Source organism: Meles meles, chromosome 11 (genome assembly GCF_922984935.1).
Source record: "Meles meles chromosome 11, mMelMel3.1 paternal haplotype, whole genome shotgun sequence".
NCBI classification, from domain to species: Eukaryota; Metazoa; Chordata; class Mammalia; order Carnivora; family Mustelidae; genus Meles; species Meles meles.
Genome location: NC_060076.1, coordinates 82,019,323 through 82,040,826, shown reverse-complemented (window position 1 = coordinate 82,040,826; position 21,504 = coordinate 82,019,323). Strand labels below are relative to the sequence as shown.

Genomic DNA, 21,504 nt, shown 5'->3' with positions numbered 1-21,504 from the left:
GACATAGCCACCTGCCCACATGGCCAGGTGACCGTGGCAGTGGTGGTCTTTGTTAGGGCTGACCGTCGGCCAGCGGGGTTGAGAGGCCAGGGGCCGATGTAGTCCTGCAGAACCCAAAGCGAGACGGAGCAAGTGCCAGTTGCTTTGCAAAATCCCCAAATTCATCCGCTCTAGGACTGTGAGAATGAGAGCAGTAGCAGTTCCGGATGATAGTAACCGGGAGTACAGAATCCGAAATCTCAATTACATTTTGTATCCGTGCTTGGCAGACTTGTGTTCTTTGAAACTTCACGTCCTCCATCAGTGCACAGGAAAACGTGGGCTTGGTGCTTGATGCAGCGCAGCTTTGCCAGAATGAGGGGATGCAGGTGCAAAGAAGGGCAGGCTGCTCTGGCCCCAGATCCCGGGACGTGCCACCCGTGCCCTCCTCCCGCCGCAAACCGGGGTCTCAGCTGCTGCCTGCCAGATGCTTCCTTCCAGTGGGCGAGGCCTTCCTGTGCATGGTTCCATGATTAGGAGGTCACACCAGCTGCTGCTACTGAAGCGAGGGAAGACCTTTTTCCCTGTTGTTCTTTCTTTCTCGTTGTCTTTATTCGTCTGCGTTAAACTTGAACGCGGACGCAGGTGAAACACGGAGGCGCAAAGGTTTGCTTCACGCATGTGCGGCTGAGACCCCTCCAGCCTCCTCTGTTGAAGAGAAAACAGCCCCTTCATGGTCGCTGTGGGCTTGGAAAACTCAGGGTCCTCAGACTTTCTGGGCTTTTCCTGCCTCTGGTGTTATTTCTAGTTGGCCTCGGCCCGGGATGACTTCAGTGAGGAGGCTGATAAGCCAAGGAGCCGTGGACCCCGTCACCAGCTTTGGTGGATTATCCTGCTCAGGCGCTAGCGCAGGCGCAGGTGCAGGCGCGGGCTTCAGTCCTGCACGCATGCGCAGCGGCGGACCCCTGCTTCGCTCTTTGCAAAGTGCAGAACCCAACACCCTAGCTTGGCTTGTGCCCGAGGGAAAAAACAGATATTTCAGATACTCAGTGACAAGTGGTGGGGAAGTCGACCTCAGTTTATCCCATCAAGACTCCCTGGGAATACAGTTGCTCTTCGAGGTGTGTCTGTCTGGAACGTTTTCTCCAAGGGCTGGTCGTTTGTGTGTGTTCCATCTCGTTGCTGAAAGGAAGGAGGTAGATGGACCCGGGGGACAGAAGGCCTGGAGACACCCCAGAGATGTAAAGGATGACATGAGTGCATTTGTCCGCGGTTCCCCAATCACATCACTCTGAGCAGCTGACCCCTAAAGCATAAAACAGTGGCACCCAGTCCCAGAAGCACGTCCAGCCTCTGAGGCCACATCCCCCCTGCCCTTGCTGTACTTGATGCTCCGAGCATTCCTTCAGCTGAAGTGGCTAAGGGGAGAGAGGTCTTTGTGCCATTTTCTTTCCTTCCTGGCATGTTCTGAAACTTTCCTTTTGTGAGAGGAAATGTCTACTCAGAACCTTTTAGCCTCTGACCTAGGGGCCGGGGGTCCTTGTGTCCCCTCACCTTGGCCCTGTTTCAAGGCCCATTCCCTGGATTGGGAACTGAGGACAAGCAGCACAGGAGAGGGGTGGGGACAGGCCGAAGGGAAGGCCTGCTCCCCTCCTGGTGTCCTTCACGTTGGCCTGCAAGGCAATAATACTTCTATAAGGAAAGGGGTCTAGGTCAAGTTTTAGAAGGAAATTGTGTGTCAGAGTTTATTAATGAGATCAATAAATGGTACCCTAGTTGGACACTTATCTTTCTTTCAAAGAAGTCAAGAATTCTAAGGAGGACCACGTTAAAGCAAAGAATGGCATGTATTTGAAAGAGACCTCTCAACGGTCACAACAGGAAGTTTCCAGAGTGAGGGGTCATTTGAGACGAAGAGGCAGAGCTGAGGTGGCCCAGAGCCATCCCCGCGTGTTTCAGTGCTGTTTATCCCCACCACACAGCAATTCCTTGGGAATCGATTTTCTGCGAGGTCGCTGAGCACTTGCCCATGTGGGCCGTCTGGAACCCCTCAGTGCCTCCCCCATCCTGGCTGACGGGCACTTGCTAGAACTCCCGTGGAGAACAGCTGTTGGAGGAAGAACACTTACCCAAGCACCTGCAGGTGCTGGACCCTGGAAGGCACACAGCAGCGTTCAGAACTAGTCCAACGTGAGCGTGCCCCATTAGCCCAGCATGTGAGCACCCCTGGCAAGCCAGGTTGATAATTTAGGGGGCGGGAGCGCAGAGTACACAGAGCAGGCCTGGAATGGGCAAATGGTTAGTTTCTTCTAATCCCTTTGTTTTCTCTTGCCCTCCCACCCTCCCAGTCCTCCTCGGCCTGTGCACCCTGCCTCGAAAAAAGTCGCCCTGAATAATCGGCACAAATGATTTATTTCAGGGGAGAATCTGGATGTCTTGAATCGGGGGGGGGGGCAGGATCTAGGTGGGCTTGGGCTCCTTTAACATGTTTTTAGACAAGCATAACTTTAGATCAGCCTTTTTTAAAAAATACCACCACATATTCAAATTCGGCCTTGCAAAAGTTTTGCACCAAATGCCGGCTTCATGAGATTCTTCCTCCGGCTGTATTTGTTAGAATTATGAAAAGCGGTCTTTCTCCCCCAAGTCTCCCCTTCCCCCCAAGTCAGCGAGTTCGAGATTTAGTGTAGCTGTATTGGCCCTCTGTTCCAAATTTTGGCTTCTGACTGAAAGCTGAAACTTTGCCTTTCTTTCTAAATTTGATTACAGACGAATATCTCTGCTTCTAATTATGGTCTTAAGTAGAGAGAAGGTACACTTTCGAGTCTGCAAAGCCTATAAGCTTCTATAATTAACTATGTTTAAATGTGGTGTTTATATTTGAGTCATTTCTGTTGCTGCCCAAATGTTCAATGACAGACTATTGACATTCGTAAAGGATCACGCCATGTAAGTGCATTTGTGGCTTGCAGTAAAAAATTACACTTCGGCAGTGGAAATTTTGCATTCCAGTAAGGCCTCCCCATAAGAACCCTCTTCCTTGCTCCGAAAGAAGGTACAGCCTTCGGAGTTAGAGCTGGGCTTGTCTGGATTTCACCAATTTCTGTGTTTGACTTTGAAAAGTGAGTCTCTCCACTAGAAAACAGATGCCAAGGTTAGGGTCCACCTCACACGGTTGTCAGAAGTGTTGAGTAAGATCACTCCCAGCAAGTCCTTAGCACCACTCCTGGAACACACAGTAAGCACTTGGTAAGTGCTAACCCTGATTTACACAGCGTTGCCCAAAGCACCTGGTGGAGGACTCCATCAGACACAGATGGCTGGGCCCCTCTCCCAGAGTCTGATCCTGTACGTCTGGGTGAGGTCCATGAATCTGCATTTCTAAGAAGCTTCCAGGTGATGTGGAAGCTGCCTGTCCACAGACCACATTATCAATAGTACTGGTGTAAAAGATCACCCAGCTTTTCATACAACATTCTTGTTATGTTCGTGTCCTCAAAAGACTTGAAGGCAGAACGCTGCTGGGTGCTGTGTGAGTAATTTACAAAGGCGTCTGTAATCAGAAACAGATACTTAGATAAAAGCCATCCACTCTTAAATGGAATAAATCTGCAAGATTACAAGCATACCTCATAGATCCACAACAAGGAATGCGTGTCGGGCCCGGTCAGTAGTAAGTAATAGTATGCAGGCTGAAAGTCTTTTTTCTTAAAAGCTCATCTTTTTAGTATTTCAGAGCTCTAGAACTAGTCCCTCTCTCTCTCAGCCTTTCTTAAAGAAGTAATTTCGATGAGGAGAGACCGAAAAACTTAATAGTGTGTTTTAAGCACCCTATTTCAGAAGCAAATCATTTAAAACTTGCAAAAGCCAAACAGCTAAAGAAAATAAAAAACCACATGACAATTAAGCCAAATGAGCGCTTCGAGCGCTCTGTAAGTCCTACGTGAAGTTGCGATAAAGCCCTAAAAAGAAAATAATAATTAAGTATTTTCAGGGACAGAGAAAGAAAAAAAGGAAACTTCTAAAAATATCTGTCTAAAGTCTAATTCTGTAGTGAACATAAATACTGTTTGGGGAGTAGTAGATGATTCTGAAATTAAGATCCATTTATAACTTGAGCAATAATTATATGATAACACATAGCTGTCAGTACTTATAAAATGTCTTGTTATTTAGTTGCCACAACAGCACTGAAGAATGTTGTAGCCTTGACACATTGGCTAGACTCTTTAAGCGAAAGGGGGAAGAAAGCTTACACTAATTATATGAGTTATTTCCTGAGTTAATTCCTCAAAAGGATGTACTACACTTAATGGCCGTCTTTTCTACCAGCCTTCATCCAAAGTAATTTATTTGAAAACCGCTCACAGGGATTGGGCTGTGGGGCACCATTTTCATGGCTGGACGCGTACCTTGTGCTACCACAGGCATATATCGTTTCATAGAGCACGCGATTATGAAGTCAACTTCGACAGACAGGGTTTCGCTGCAGCAGGCGATGCGGATAGGCCACGGGGGTAATTGCTCCAGGCTACTGCACACTGGCCCTGCTTTGTGGACATTTCATCCATGCTGATAACATTGGCTTGTGTTGGGTTTCTTCACTGTTGGCCCGGCACGGACACTCAGACTGGGCATTGGACTTTTTAGCCGGTAAGTGGAGACCACACAGTTAGGATCTCTTTAGCTGGTGTCCAGTGTGGTTGGACGCTTGCTTGTCTTGAGCAAGTGTGTTGTTTGCAACACAAATCCAATCTACTACCAGCATTACCGTTTGTGATACACAGATGAAGCCGGGTCATTCATTGTTACGATGCCAAAAACTCAGGACGAGCTTAAGTGCTGAATCAGAAGAAAATAAAGAACGGGGTGAGATGAGAAACGTGAATGGTCAGGCGAGTCGATCCAACAGCAGTCATCAGTGTCTATTTCTTTCCCCATCAACTCTTTTAGCAAAATGCAATGATCGTGTTTGGCTGCATTTTTAATTCCTCTCCTCAACTTTTATGTCCACATGAAATTAATGAGCATTCAGCTCTGCATAAAGGGAAGAGACTGGGGTGGAAAACCGCTTAGCCCGATAGACAAAGCCCATTTATATTCGGGCTTTGAAACGCTTATTTGAATGCCGATTATGGGTATTTCTTCTTGGCACCCGGTTTATATTTAATTTGGGTTCCAAATGTGATTTAAAAGTGATTGGCACCAATGGAATGATTTTCAAAGGTGGACAGGAAAGGGTGGAAGGGGAGAAACACAGGGTCTGCTAATCCAGCAGTCAAATAATTGACCCGTGAGTAATTAGAAGTTGGCTGGGGTTGTGGAAACAAGACTGCCCTTCATGTGATGGCAGCCTCAAGCCTCCTTTGTAGTTTTGGACGTGAGGCAGTGAGCCAAATGCTCTGTCTAAACTGTTTGGGAATTGCTTTTAAGTTTGGCACTCTTGGAAAGGTATTATGTGACAAGTTGTTGCTCCGGTGCTCTCAAACGGCACAATGGCTTCGGCGATCTCCAGCCTAAACTCTGTGGGCTGAGAAGTGGTTCTAGACTGGTTTCTGCTTCCACGCATCTCTATGTCAACACACTCCCTTTGGTAACATATGTCTGAGAGGAAAGGCGATTTGAAAAGCCTCCTCCTTCCCCACCGCTGTTTCTCCTTTTCATTCAGCATACCCGCCCCCCCCCCCCTTTAGGTTTATGTGAAGGGCTCTCTGTATGTAAGTCAGTTATATAATGGGCCAGCAATTTCTTCCTGGCCAAGTCTAGTTTTAAGCCATCCGCTTATGAAGCAGGCCCTGTTGTGGTAGTGCATACATTACAGGATCTCCACAAAATGTACCATCCCTAATCTAGTGAAGCACTTTTATAGATCTTTCATACTAGGAAGATACTCATGTAAGGAGCCACTGTTTCCATCCCTGTTACCATGAGGGTAAGCCACCACATTCAATATGGCTCTCATTGAAATGCCACTCCTCTCTTCAGAACCAACCCTTACACATAGTATACAGATATTCTAAAAAGAGAAAAAGGGGCCTCTAACTCTTAGAAGCTTGAAAATCACTTCCTACTGTTAACCCCATTATGGATATTAACAAAACATATCTGAACATCCCAGACACCTGGGATGTTCTCCAGTAAAGAGATCTGTTGGACTCTGCCTCGGCCTTTCTCAGATTTTCCCCAGTTTTCTGACCATGGGACACTTTGAGAATGCTGGTAAGTACTTGCCCTTTTTCTTCTTCAGGTCTGAGGAACACATGGAGGTTCTTTTTCCCATTTGTCGTGTTTCTCTAGAGAAAACTGCCAAGTGTCCATCATTTACCTGATACGTTCCTGTTAAGCCAACCAACCCTTCAGTTTCAGGATCCAGCTGTCATTTTAGAGGGATCCTCAAACATATTGAAAGAATGCTTTTGTATGTGAAAAATTAGAATTCTAGTATATTAAATTATAAGGAGATTAAACTGGCTATTTTTGGTTTCAGAAGGGCACTTTTTCTCCCAATGGGAAGATATACATAGCATGCAGATTATACCCACCAGTTCCCTTGGTGAGCATGAAATTAAAGCGAGGAGAGTTGATTGCATGTTCTGAATAGCCATCAACATCCAGTTGCCATGAACTTTGTCTCCATGGAAGGACAGATATGTCCCAGAAACAGGACATGGTTGCTCCTAAGACCATACTAAAGATATTTTTGCTTCCCTGTTTGCCTCTCTAGCTCTCAAGTTCTTTCTCTAGACACACATAATTTTTTAAGTTTTATAAAAAAATTTTTAAAAACTGTGTCTTGCCCTGTCTTTAACTTTTTAAGCTTCTATTGTCCCATCTCTATAGAAATCTTTTTTAAAAAGTAGGTTGTACACTCAACATGGGGCTTGAACTCATGACCCCAAGATCAAGAGTTACGTGTTCCGATGACTGACCCAGCCAGGCAACCCCTATAGAGATCTTCTTAATATTCCTTTGGGTCATCGATTCTACATAATGTGCCTAGATAACTGACATGCCTCTTTTTTCACGGGCTTGTTTTATACGTTATCTATTGACATTTCTTTATTCTTAATGAGGATCCTGTTTTCTTCTTTTCCTTCATGTTTTGTATCCCTCAAGATTACATCACAGGAAATAATTCTAGCTATTTCATATAGCTCATATAGGAAATTTGGAGCTTAGAAAATCATTAGAAGAGCTAGAAGAGCAGAATGTAGGCTGAACTTACAGGCATGACTCCCTCAGCTGCTTAAGATGAGTGGACAGGGTCTTTTTACTGAGTCCTAATTTATGAACAATACAGTTCACTTTTTAATGTGAGTCATTTAGTGAGTTTTGACAAATAGTGCTCTATAACCATACACCATTGTTTTCAAGATATAAAACAATTCTGTCACCCCTGGAACTTCCACCATGCCCCTTCTTCCCTCCCACCCCCTGGCACCCATTGATCTGTTTCTGTTTATGTTGCCTTTTCTAGAATGTCCTAGAAACTGAATCCTACAGCCCGTAGTCTTTTATGTCTGACTTCTTGCATTTAGTTTCAGTGCTTTTGAAATTAATTCATGTTGTTGCATTTATTAGTAGTTCAATAGTTTTTATTGCTGGGTAGTATTTTGTCATATGAATATACCAGAACTTGATTACCCATTCACTAGTTGAGGGACGTCTGAGTTGTTAACAGTTTTCAAGAATTACGAATAAAGCTGCTGTGAACATTCGTGTGGAGTTCTTTGTATGAACATATGTTTTCACTTCTTGGGTAAATGTCTGGGAGGGGGGATTGTTGAGTTACATGGTAAGAACTACCAAACTGTTTTCAGAGCAGCTGTTCTGTTTGGCATTCCCATCAGCAGTGTAAGAGAGTTTCAGTTGTTCCACATCTTTAATACTTGGTATTATCACTCTCATGGATAGAGTCATAGCCTGGTTTTCCCAATACCCAAATGTTTACCCCTTCCAGAGCTGCTATTACCCGGCCACCACTGTGCCTATTTGCCTGTGGTAGAATGATGACACGCATGTGGGTCTACTCATTGTCGATGTCCAGGAGGAAAACAGCCTCCAGTATTGAGTTGAACCTGCTGATGGGTACTAAAAGATCACTGATCATGGTCTTGACTTGACCTTCTTCACTGGATTCTAAATAATATAGAAGACAATGCTTTCTGGTTATCTCACAGGCTTTTTGATCATTCTATGGAAGGATTTAAAAACTGGGAGTTCATGACCATTCATTGCTGGGGAGAGCGAGCCACCGGTGACTGGATCCTTGAAGTTTATGATACCCCCTCCCAGCTGAGGAACTTCAAGACTCCAGGTAGGAACTCCCTTTTCTATCTTTTGCTTTACTCTGCAGAAACAAGTGATGGAATCTATTTTGGCCTGGAAGGTTTTTGCATTTATATATCAACATCATCCTTTCTCATGTGATCCTGTAGTTGTAGTATCTGTACATATTCCAGTTCTCAGTATTACCATTTGAGGGGTAATGATTGAAGGCTCAAAGAATAAATGTTTTGATCTAAGTACAAGATAAAATGTGATAGCTATTGATTGACATTTCAGAATATATGCTCCATCTAACCAGCTTTCCCCAGAAGCAAGCCAGCCTCATCTAGAGATGGTTTCCTTAATTATCTGTTCCTCTGAATTTGTTCTAGAATAATTTTACTGCACACAAGACATTGAGCTTGACCTGTGCAAGCTACGCTGGTTACCAGTAAAGAAAAATGAATGTTGGTATTCTGTCCCATGTGAGCCTAAGAGCTAAGGGAAAGGAATACTTTCTAGATAAGTAAAATGTGGAAATTACGATATTAACAGAAGCACATGGCCTGCTTCCATCCTCCTGCTAATATATGAAGCTCGTTCGTAACACAAAGTAAGGGAAAGTACAAATGTAGTTTGGGGCAGGAGACTGAAGATTTTCACAGCACCTGTGTTGTCCACATTGGAGTACTTGGCTCGGGGACAGGTGATCTGTTTCACAACCACCCCAGCTCCCACCCAGCCGTGGACACATCTGCAGCCATCTAAGAAATCCGTGCTTCCCAGTGCTCTCTCTGTGCAGCCCATCTAAAGAAGATCCAGGCCTGAGGGCTTCTTTGTACTAATGGGTATCCAGTTCTAGCCCTCTCCTGATCGCAGAAGAAATTAACCCAGACATTCCGTAGTTCATTGTAAGGGTGTGTGTTACTCAGAGAATTGTGTGCTGCATAAGGCCAAGGAGACACACAGCAGAACAGAGGAATGAAGCAGCTATTTGCATACTTTTGCTCACCGGTCAGGGAAAGGTACTCATTCTGAGAGATCCATTTTTGGCCATGCATTTGGCGATATCTTCTCCCTAATATTGTGATGTGGTTCCTCTGTGTTGCTCCAGAAGACCCACACTCAGGTGGCAAGGTCACAACGCATCGGGAAATCAGATTTATTAAAGGGTATCCAGTTCCAGCTCTCCTCCAGCATGCGTCATAAATATAATGCTTGCCATTGTGTGATCGAGAAATCAATCAAGGCAGGATTGAAGGAAACCATTAAAATAAACTAGCCCCTGGTTTCTAGATACTTTCATTGGTTCCTAACCTACTTAGTCCCCAGGAAATTCCTTTCCCCTCCCCTCCTCTTTCCGGACCATGCTGTGTTCATGTGATAGAGATACACTGGGTCATGGCTTTCAGGGGCAATGGTGGCTTGGTGACTTGGCTGTGCTGCCTGACCCCAGTGGATCCATTGGCAGGTGACAGTTGAGGGCTCTTACGTCTCAAGAGATCCCAGGGAAATAATCACTGTACCAAGGGCCGGGGGTGGGGTGGGGGGTGAAGCCTTAAGGCACAGACATAGGGGTACACTATCGAGAATATAAGACTAAAAGTGACTGTTCTTTACTGTCACCACACAACTCTAAAGAATGTCGGTGATAAAATGTTCCTCCCCACAAGAGCAAACTACCCCTAGGGGCACACTCCTGGTATTTATGTGCAAGTGTCAGGGGCTGTGAATGCAAATCTCTCTGCCCTCCAGGAGTTCAGGCTTCCTCCATAGTTGGTGACGATCATCTGTGTTAGAGGCTCTCAGCAGTAGTCCAGATAATCTAGAGTTGTCTCTTTCCCAGCACTGGCTTCCACTTACACCCTTTAAATGTTCACGAGTAATTCTAGTCACCTCTAGGCATTTTACAGATGTTCTTTTCTGCCAGAAGAGAGATAGCCTAATGCTATTACTGACCTGGGGTCAGGAGGCTTTAATAAATTCACATGGTCTTTGGATATCCTTCCTTTAACCAACCATCTTGTTTAGGATTAATCACAACATTGAAACATTGAAACATTGTACTTCTATGTGTGGGCACGTGTGTCTCTTTCTATGTGTGGGCATCATTGTTTCTCTGGTGTGCAGTCCTAGGGAAGTCCTCTCTAATTAATGAGGGATTTTTTTTTTAGTAATTGAGAAATAGAAATTCAGTTAGAAACTTAGAATTTTCTAGCCCAATTAAATGGTAGAATCATTCCCAAGTGTATAGGTTCCTAATTCCGAACTGAGCTCCTATCTCTTTGTTTCTTCCCATTTGTTTATTATTAAAGCACATATTCAGGATTTTTTAAATTGAAGTGTAGTTGACACACAACTTTACTTCAGTCCCGGGTGTACAACATGGTGACGCGACAAGTCTGTGTTAGCCCGGCTCACACAGCTGTGGTTACCACCTGCGCCACACAGCACTATTACGGGACCCTTGACTCTGTTTCCTATGCTGTGCCTTTCATCCCTGTGACCTGTTCATTCCATAACGGTAAGCCTGTACCTCCCACTCTCCTTCTCTGATGTTGCTTCCTTCCCTTTCCTCTCTGGCAACCACCAGTTTGTTCTGTGTTTATGAGTGAAATCGTATGGTATTTGCATTTCTCTGTTTCACTTTTCTCACTTAGCATAATCCCTTCTGGATTTGTCCATGTTGTCACAGATGGCAAGATCTCATTCCTTTTTATGGCTGAGTAGTACTCCACTATGTGTGTGTGTGTGTGTGTGTGTGTGTGTGTGTGTGCCTGCACATGCGTGTGTGCAAATATATATATACAGCATATCTTCTTTATTCATCCGTCTATCAGTGGATACATAAGTTGCTTCTACATCATGGCTGTAAATAATGCTGCAATAAACAAAGGGGTGCATGTATCTTTTTAAAAAAGATTTATGTACTAGAAAGAGAGCACACTAGTGTGGGGACAGTCAGAGGAAAGAGAGAAACTCAAGCAGACTTCCCATTGAACATGGAGCCCAATACAGGGCTTGATCCCAGGACCCCAACATCATGACCCGAGCCAAAATTAAGAGTCAGATGCTCAACCAGCTAGGCCACCCTGGCACCCCTGCATCTGTCTTTTTGAATCCGTGTTCTCGGTTTTGTGGTTTTATTCCAGTAATGAAATTTCTGGATCCTTTGGTATTTCTGTTTTTAATTTTCTGGGGAACCTCCATCCCGTTTTCCAGAGTGCAGACTGCTCCAGTTTGCATTCCCACCACCAGTGCATGAGGCTTCCTTTTTCTCCACATCCTCGACAACACTTGTATCTTGTCTCTTTTATTTTAGCCAATCCGAATGGTGTGCAGTGATACCTCATTGTAGTTTTGATTTGCGTTTCCATGATCATTAGTGATGTTGAGCATCTTTTCGTGTGTCTGTTGGCCATATCTGTGTCTTTGGGAAAATATCTATCTACCCAGGTTCTCTGCTCATTTTTTCATCAGATTTTTTTGTGTGTGTGCCAGGCTGTGTAAGTTCTGATACATTTTGGATATTAACCCCTTATCAGATATTTCATTTGCAAATATCTTCTATCCACTAGGTTGTCATTTTGTTTTGTTGATGGTTTCCTTTATTGTGCAAAAGCTTTTTAGTTTCGTGTAGTCCCAATAGTATATTTTTGCTGTTGTTTCTTTTTCCTAAAGAGACATATCCATAAGTATGTTACTAAGGGCAATGTTTGAGAAATTACTGGCTGTGTTTTCTTTTAGGAGTTTTATGGTTTCAGGTCTTATATTTTATGTCTTTCATCTTTTTGCGGTTTATTTTTGTGTCTGGCGTAAGAAAGTGACCCAGTTTCATTCTTTAGCGTGCAGCTGTCCACTTATCCCAATACCATTTATTAAAGAGACCATCTTTTCCCCATTATGTATTCTTGACTTCTTTGTTGTTGATTAATTAACTATAGAAGTGTGGATTTATTTCTGGGCCCTCTATTCTCTTCCACTGATGGATGCGTCTGTTTTTGTGCCAGGACCGTAGTGTTGTGATTACTCCAGTTTCATCGTAGATCTTGAAATCTGGCATTGTGATACCTCCGGCTTTGTTGTTCTTTCTCAAGACTGCTTTGGCTGTTTGGGGCCTTCAGTAGTTTCACACCAATTTTAGTATTATCTGTCTGGACATTTTAACAATATTAATTCTTCTAATCTGTGAGCGCGGACTCTTTTGCCATTTGTTCTGTTGTCTTCGATGTCTTTCGTCAGTGTTCTACTTTTTAGACTCTAAATCTTTCACTTCCTTGGTTAAGTTTATTCCTAGGTGTTTTATTCTTTGTGGTGCAATTATCAGTGGGATTGTTTTCTTAATTTCTTCCTGCTACTTCATCGTTAGTGTATAGAAATGCAGCAGATTTCCAAATATTAATTTTGTATCCTGCAACATTACTGAATTCATTTATTCTAGAGTTTTGATGGAGTCTTTAGGGTTTTGTATTTATAATGTCATGTCATCTGCAAATAGTGACACTTTTACTACTTCCTTACCAATTTGTATGTCTTTTATTTCTTTTTCTTGTCTGTTTGCTACAGCTAAAACATCCAGTACCATGTGTTGACTAAAAGTGGCAAGAGTGGGCATCTTTGTCTTGTTTCTGATCTTAAAGGAAAAGCTCTCAGTTTTTCACCATTGAGTATGACATTAGCTATGGGTTTGTCATATATGGCCTTTATTATGTTGAGGTATGTCCTTCTAACCCCACTTTGTTGAGAGTTTTTATTATGAATGGATATTGAATTTTGTCAAATGCTTGTTCTGCATTACTGAGACAATCCTGTGATTCTTATCTCTTTATTATTATTGTGGTATAGAACATTGACTGATTTACAGATACTAAACCACCGTTGTATCCGTAGATTCAGTATCACCATGAATGTCCTTTTACTGTATTGTTGAACTTGGTTTCCTAGTATTTTATTGAGGATTTTTACATCTGTGTTCATCGGGGATTTTGGCCTGTAGTTTTCTTTTTTTTTGTAGTGCCTTTGGTTTTGGTATCAGGGTAACATTAGTCTCATAGGATGTATTTAGAAGCTTTCCTTCCTCTTCTATTTTTTTGAAATAGTTTGAGGAAAATAGGTATTAACTCTTGTTTAAATGTTTGGTGGAATTCACCTGTGAATCCATCTAGTCCTGGACTTTTGTTGTTGGGAGGTTTTTTTTTTTTAAATTGCTGATTAAATTTCTTTAGTAATTATTAGTCTGTCCAGATTTTCTATTTCTTCCTGACTCCATTTTGAAAGAGTATATGATTCTAGGAATTTATCCATTTTATCTAGGTTCTCTGATTTGTTGACCTGTACTTTTTTGTAGTAGTCTCCTGTAATCATTTGTATTTCTGTGATGTCAGTTGTTACTTCTCCTTCATTTCTGATTTTATTTATTTGGACCCTCTCTTCATTTTTCTTGACGAGGATGACTAAAAGTTTATCAATTTTGTTTATCCTTTCAAGGAACCATCTCTGGTTTCACTGATCTTTCTATTGTTTATTTAGTCTCTGTTTCATTTATTTATACCATGATTTTTATTATTTTCTTCCTTCTACTAATTCTGGGCTTTGTTTGTTCTTCTTCATATACTTCCTTTTGGTGTAAGGTTAGGTTGTGTAACTGATATTTTTCTTGTTTATTGAGGTAGACCTATATTACTATAAAATTCCCTCTATGAACTGCTTTCTTAGTTTCCCAAAGATATGGAACCACTGTGCTTTCATTTACATTTGTCTCAGTGTATTTTTTTGGTTAACCCATTGGTTGACAAGTAGCATGTTGTTTAGCCTCCAGGTGTTTGTGGTTTTTTCCCACTTTTCTTCTTGTAATTGATCTCTAGTTTCATACTATTGTGGTCAGAAAACATGATCCATCCTGGAGAATGTTCTGTGTACACTTGGAAAGGATGTATATTCTGTTGGTTTTGGACAGACTACTCTGTATATCTCTTAGGTCTATCCGGTCTAAGGTGTCATTCAAGGCCACTGTTTCCTTATTGATTCTCTGTTTGGATGATCTGTCCATTGGTGTAAGTCTGGTGTTGAAGGCCCCTACTATTATTGTATTACTGTAAATTTCTTCTTTTATATCATTTTCTGTGAATTTTATTGCTCCATTGTTGTACATAGATATTTACAAGTATTATATCCTCTTATCCTCTTGTTATAGTTTTGTGTTAAAGTCTATTTTGTCTGATATTTTTGCCTTGGCTGTTTTTATTTTGTTTTTTTCCTGATCTCATTTTCATGGAATATCTTTTTGCATCTCTTCACTTTCAGTCTATATATCCCTTTAGGTCTCAAGTGAGTCTCCTGTGGGCAACATAAAATGGGTCTTGGTTTTTTATTCATTCCACTACCCTCTGCCTTTTGATTGGAGTATTTAGACCATTTACATTTAAAGTAATTTATTAATAGGTATATACTCATTGCCATTTTGTTCATTGTTTTCTGCTTGTTTTTGTGGTTCTTGTTTCTTTTCTCTTGCTCTGTTTTCTTGTGATTGATGACTCTTTAGAGTGTTATGCTTGACTTTGTCTTTACTTCTTATGTATCTATTAAAGGTTTTTAGTTGGTGTGTACCGTAGGGTTCATATATAACATCTGAAGTATATAGCAATCTATATTGAGAATAACTTGTTTGAACACATTCTAAAAGAACTTCATTTTTACTACCCCCCTCCACATTTAACATATATGCTACCATATTTTACATCTCTTTATTTTCTGATTCCCCTTAACTAATTTTTTTAAACATATAATTGACTTTACTACCTCTGTCTTTTAACCTCTATATTGGCTCCATAAGTGATTGTTCTACTACCTTTATTGTATGTTTGTTTCTACTCATGAAATTTTTCCCTTTCATAATTTTCTTCTGATTATGGCCTTTTCAACTAAAAAAGTCCCTTTTAACATTTCTTGTAAGACTGGCTTAATGGTTATGTTTTGTTTGTGGAAACTCTATCTCACGTTCAATTCTGAATGATAATCTTGCTAGGTAGAGTACTTTTGGATGTGGAGTTTTGTTTTGTTTTGCTTTTCCTTTTAGCACTTCAGATATACCATGCCACTCTATTCTGGCATGCAATTTTCTGCTGAAAATCAGCTGAAAGCCTTATGAGGTTTACCTTGTGCATAACTAATTATTTCTCTCTTGCTGCTTTTAATATTCTCTATCTTTAATCTTTGCCATTTTAATTGTTATCTTAGTGTAAATCTCATTGATTTCATCTTGTTTTGAACTCTTTCTGCTTCTTAAACCTAGATATCTGTTTCCTTCCCAAGGCTAGGGAAGTTTTCAGCTATTATTTCTTCAAATGAGTTTGTTGTCCCTTTCTCTCTCTCTCTTTTCCCTCTAGAATCCCTATAATGTGAATGGTTGATTGCTTTATGTTTTCCTAGAGTTCCCTTAGCCTATCCTCATTCTTAATTTTTTGTTTTCTTTTTGCTGTTCAGCTCAGATGCTTTCCGTTACCCTGTCTTCCAGATCACTGATCCATTCTTTTATATTCTCTAATCTACTATTGATTCCTTATAGTGTATTTTTAATTTCAGTTAGTTCTCTTCAACTGATTGATTTTTCTATATATTTCCTTTGCTGATGTTCTGAGCTCTTCCCACTCCTCTCTTTAGTCCACTGAGCATCTTTATGACCATTATTTTGAACTGTTTATCAAGCATATTGCTTATGTACATTTCACTTTGTTATTTTTATGTGGCTTGTCTGTTCTTTCATTTGTTCTTTTCATTTGTCTACTCATTTTGCTTGGGTTTCTGCATTTGTTTCTAAGAATTAGACAGAAGAGCTACTTATCCTAAACTAGAAGGACTGATCTTGTGTATGGTCATCTGCTTTGCAGACTGTATGTGCCTGGTGACTTTAGCTGGCTGGCTGGAGGTCCCAGGTCACTCCATGCTGGGACTACCCTGGTGGACTGGCCTGAGCTGTGACAGGGCGGTCCTGAGGCAATCTGTGCAGGGGGTACCACAGTCTAATAGCTGAAGCTGAAGTGGGTACCAGCCTGGGGATCATAACACTCTGTGCAGAGGGTATCCTGGCAAGACAGCTAATACTGAAGTGGACATGGGCTGGGGTAGTCCCAGTTCTCTTCACATAGAGAGTGCCCCAACAGAGCAGCTGAAACCAAAGTACATGTAAGCTGAGGGGTCACAACACTCTTTAAGCAGAGAAGCTGAAGTGGCTACAAGCTATGGGGTCCCAGAGGTCTTTGTGCTGAGGGGCACCTTGGGAGGACAGTTGAAGCTAAAGTAAATCCAAGCTCCATCTGAAGCCCAGAAGGCTCAGGCCAGCAGATCAGGAGGCACCCTGCATCAAGGAAGTCCTGGCAAGTTGTGAGCCAACTTGTGGGCCTAGAGTATTCCTGGATACTTGGCACATGTGTCCCCTTGGTGAGATGGCTAGAGCTATAGTGAGCACTGATCCAGGTATCCCTGTGCACCACGCTGGGACTGCCTTGGTGGGACAGCTGGGGCTTATGTGGGCTAGGGGTTTGGGGATTATAGAGGTAGTAACTGACAAGGGCATCCCGACCATGTTCCTGTCTGTGCTATCAAGGTGGAAGAGGAATGCAGACCATGGCACTCACCAGCCTCTCTGAGCCAGAGGGAGTTCCAGCACCTCCCACAATTTGGCTGAGTTTCAGCTGGATCCTTTATATTCCAGTTCCTCTTTTAAACATTTAAAAGTGTGGGCTAAGGGCCCAGACCTCACTAAGGCAACAGAACAGCATTGGCTCTAGACCCTGCTCCTCTCTGTGCTATCAGGGTGAAGGGGGAATGCAAACCATGGCACTCACCAGCCCCTCCAACCTGGAGACATTTCCACAGCTGCCCCTGCCGTTTGGTGGAGTTCTAGGGCTGGATCTTACATGTTCTAGTTACCCTTTTAAACTGCTGCAGTTCATGGTGTTGGGGGGAGGGCAAAGTCCCTTCATGACTCTGTCTCCATCTTTCTTGCCATTCTCTATGTGGTCTATCTTTTCTAGAATGGAACCTGTTCAGTCAGCACTTAGTTCTACTTCAGGAGGAAGAGAGTGAGTGTGTCTGTGCAGTTGGTGAATTCAAGGTCTTCCCACATCTTGAATTAGAAATCCATAGGAAGGATTTTTTTTTAATCGTTGTCTTTGTTTTGTTAGACATTAGACCTATCTTGGGTTTTCATCCTTGGGCAGATTGCACTTTTATACCAACATGTACAATAGATTTTTCTCATTCTGTATTTACACAGTGATTTCTTAACAGAAAGTTGCATCATCAACTGCAAAATCTCCTAAGTAATTTAGCAAATGGAAAACATTATGATAAGGGAAACATGATGGCCCAAATAAGGCAATATCTGATGTGAACTGTGTTAGATTCTAAGGAAATAAGATTACATAATAAGTGAAACATAAAGGGATGAATTGCCCAACAAGTATGTCCCCAGTGGGCTTACAAGACATTTCAGAAAGAACACAAATGAAAATAATCAATTATGAGTCAGCATTCTTACAAGTATTATACAAGGGTAAATTTTAGATCCAAACTGATCTTAAGTTAAATGAGCCAGGTTTTAGGATGACTGATGGATTGGAATTCTGATAGTGTCCTTGCATTATATGCTCCATTTGTATACCTGAGAGTTGCCAAAGGAAAATGTGTTCTCTTTTGCATTGCTAGTAAAGGCAAGCGGGTCATGAATTTCAGTTAGACATTCATTTCTTGCCACTACTTAATGTATAACTCTTGGAATTCTGAGACTGAACGGCACCCTAATTATGAAAAGCATAGTCATTAACATGTAAGTCCAAGGAAAAGCTGGCAGAGGGCAAGCACATATAAACCAATGGGCTGGCCCAGTGCAAATGTCAAACAACAAAGAATGTGGCATAGAATATGTCCATTTTTAAACTTAAAGGTTGTAAACTCCTGGAAATAAACAGGAAGGTTGTTTCATATAATGGTTTAAGAACAAAGCATTTGGGGAACCTGAGTAGCTCAGTCAGTTAGGCATCTGACTCTTAATTTCAGTGCAGGTCATGATCTCAGGGTCATGAGATCAAGCCCCACTCTGGGCTCCACAGCCTGCTTAAGATTCTCTCTCCCTCTCTCCCTTCCACCATCCACCCCTGCTTGTGTACTCAGTCTCTCTAACAACAACAAAAAAAAAAACAGCATTTGGCTTCTGAATGGCTTTTCTGTTTTTTTAATTGAGATATAATTGATATGTAACATTATATTAGTTTCAGGCATACAACCTAATAATTTGATATTTGTACGTACTGCAAAATGATCACCAGAGTAATTCTGGGTTTTCTTTAGATTCAGCATACAAGTGAGATCATATAGTATTGTCTTTGACATTTCAATTCACAGAAGGCCCTCAAGATCCATCCATGTTTTCACAAATGGCAATATTTCCTTCCTTTTTATGAATATGATTCTACTGTATTATTACCGCTGGTAAAAATACCACATTTTTATTATTTATCCATCAGTGGACACCTACGTTGTTTCAATATCTTGACTATTTTGAATACCATGGGAGTACATATACTTTTACAAGTTAATGCTTTGTTTTCTTCAGATACACCCAGAAGTGGAATAACTGAATCTATTATTCCAATTATTAACTATTGTTAATGTTTTGAAAAACCTCCATACTGGTTTCCATCACAGCTGCACTGATTGACGTGTCCACCAAGAGTGCACAAGGGCTCCCTTTGCTCCACATCGTCACCAACACTTGCTAGATCTTGTCTTTTTGGTAATAACCATTTTAATAGGGGTAAGGTGATATTGTGGTTTTCATTTGCATTTCCTTAATTGGTGATGTTGAACGTCTCTTCACATACTTGCTGGCCTCATGTACCCATCTTTGGAAAAATGTCTATTCATATTCCCAACCCATGTTTTAATCAGATTATTTTTCTGATACTGAGTTGTAGGAGTTCTTTATATGTTTTGGGTATTAACCTCTCATGAGATACATGATTTGCAGATATTCTCTCCCATTCAGTAGGCTGGTTGCCTTTTCATCTTGATGGCTTCCATTGCCATGCAGAGTTTTTTAGTTTGGTATAGTCAGACTTACTTTCCTTTTTTTGGTTTTGCATTTGGTCAGATCTGAAAAAATTATCACCAAGTCCGATGGCAAGGAGCTTATGACCTATGTTTTCTTCTAGGAGTTTTATGGTTTCAGGTCTTATGTTCGAATCATTAATCCATTTAGAGGGGTTTTTTTAAAGATTTTATTTATTTGAGAGAGAGCGCATGAGTGAGAGGGAGGAGCAGAGGGAGAGGGACAGATAGACTTTACACTGAACAGGGAATCTGACATGGGACTGGATCCCAGGACCCTGGAATCATGACCTGAGCCAAAGGCAGATGATTAGCCACCCAGGTGCCCCCATTTTGAGTTAGTTTTTGTGTCTGATGTAAGATAGTGGTTCACTTTCATTATTTTGCATGTGGCTGTCTAGTTTTCCCAATATCATTTATTAAAATTCTTTCTCCATTGTGTATTCTTGGCTACTGTAAATTAATTGACCATATATGCACGAGTTTATTTCTGTGTGCTATTCTATTCTATTACCATAGCTTCATATTTTGAAATCAGAAAGCTCGATGCCTCCAGCTTCATTTTTCTTTCTCAAGAGTGATTTGGCCTTTTGTGTTTCCATAAAAATTTTAGGACTGTTTGTACTACTTATACAAAAAAAAAAAATGCCATTGGAATTTTGATAGTATTACATTGAATCTATAGGTGGCTTTGGGTAGTATGGACATTTTAACAATATTCTTCTCATCCATGAGCACAGAGTATTTTTCCAGTTATTTGTGTTTTCAATTTTTTCATCATGTATAATAATTTTCAGTATACATGTCTTTTACCCCCTTGCTTAAATTCCTAAGCATTTTATTGTTTTGATGCAATTATAAGTAGAATTCTCTTAATTTCTTTTTTTGATAGTTCATTACTAGGGTATGGACATGCAAAAGATTTTGTTTGATTTTGTATCATACAGCTTTTATGGATTTGTTGATTAGTTCTAATAGTTTTTGGTGGCACCCTTATGGTTTTTCATATATAATACCATGTCATGTGTAAACAGTGACATCCTAATTTGAATGCCCTTTCTTTTTCTTGCCTAATTGTTCTGGCTAGGACTTCTAATACTCTGTTGTTTAAAAGTGAGTGTCTTATTCCTGATCTTGATGGTGCTTATTATTCCCCTTATACATACTTTATTGAGCTTTTATCATAGATGTTGAAATAGGCTAATATTTTTTCTGTATGTACTGAGATGATACGATTTTCATCCTTAATTTTGTTAATGTTGTGAATCTCATAGATTGGTTTGTGAATGTTGAAATATTCTTGTATCCCTGGAATAAAACTCACTTGTTGATGGAATTTGATCCCTTCAAGGTATTGTTGAATTCAGTTTGCTAATTTTTTGTTGAGAACTTTTGCATCTATGTTCATCAGGGATTTTCTTGTGGCATCCTTATCTGGTTTGGGGATCAGGATAATGCTAGCTAGCCTCATATAATGAGTTTGGAAATGTTTTTTTCTATATTCTGTAAGAGTTTAAGAAGGACTGGTATTCCTTTAAATATTTGGTGGAATTGACCAGAGAAGATGTAGTTCTAGTCATTTCTTTGTTGGGAGGGTTTTTTTATTATGATTATTATTACTGATTCCATCTCTTTGCTAGTAATTGCTCTCATTAGATTTTCTGTTTCTTAATGCTTCAGTCTTAGTGGGTTTCATAGGTCTAAAAATTTACCCATTCTAGGTTGTTCGTTTCGTTGGTGTGTAATTGATGATAGTCTAATACTTTATATTTTCATGGTTTTTATTTTTATTTTGGTTATAACTTCGCCTCTTTTTTGTTTGTTTTTTTAGAGTTAATGAACTGGGGGGTGGGGCAGAGGGAGAGAATCTTAAGCAGGCTCCATGCTCAGCATGAAGCCCAAAGTGGGGCTCAAACTCACCACCCTGAGATCATGACCCGAGCTGAAATCAAGACTTAGATGCTTTTGATTCTCTCTCTTCTGGGCGAGCTGAAGCATAGATCTGTCCATTTTGTTTACAGTCCGGTGTTACCAGTAAACAGAAGTCCTGCTGGCCACCAGTGCCAGCAACCAAGAGGTGTCCCCTGGCAGGCAGCCATAAAAATTTGGGTCCCAGATGAGTGGAGGTTCCTTCTGGGAGATACTAGTGAG

The 21,504-nt window shown here is 41.2% G+C and overlaps 1 protein-coding gene across 4 annotated transcripts in view; it reads left to right on the top strand.

Annotated features, from left to right (window-relative positions):
- PCSK5 (proprotein convertase subtilisin/kexin type 5) overlaps positions 1 to 21,504 on the top strand; it is a 455,881-nt gene that overhangs the window by 254,511 nt on the left and 179,866 nt on the right. For all 4 annotated transcript variants that reach the window (XM_046022868.1, XM_046022867.1, XM_046022871.1 and 1 more), the window contains one exon: positions 8,160 to 8,296. In XM_046022868.1, coding sequence (XP_045878824.1) covers positions 8,160 to 8,296 — 137 coding nt within the window. The remainder of the gene's footprint in view (positions 1 to 8,159; positions 8,297 to 21,504) is intronic.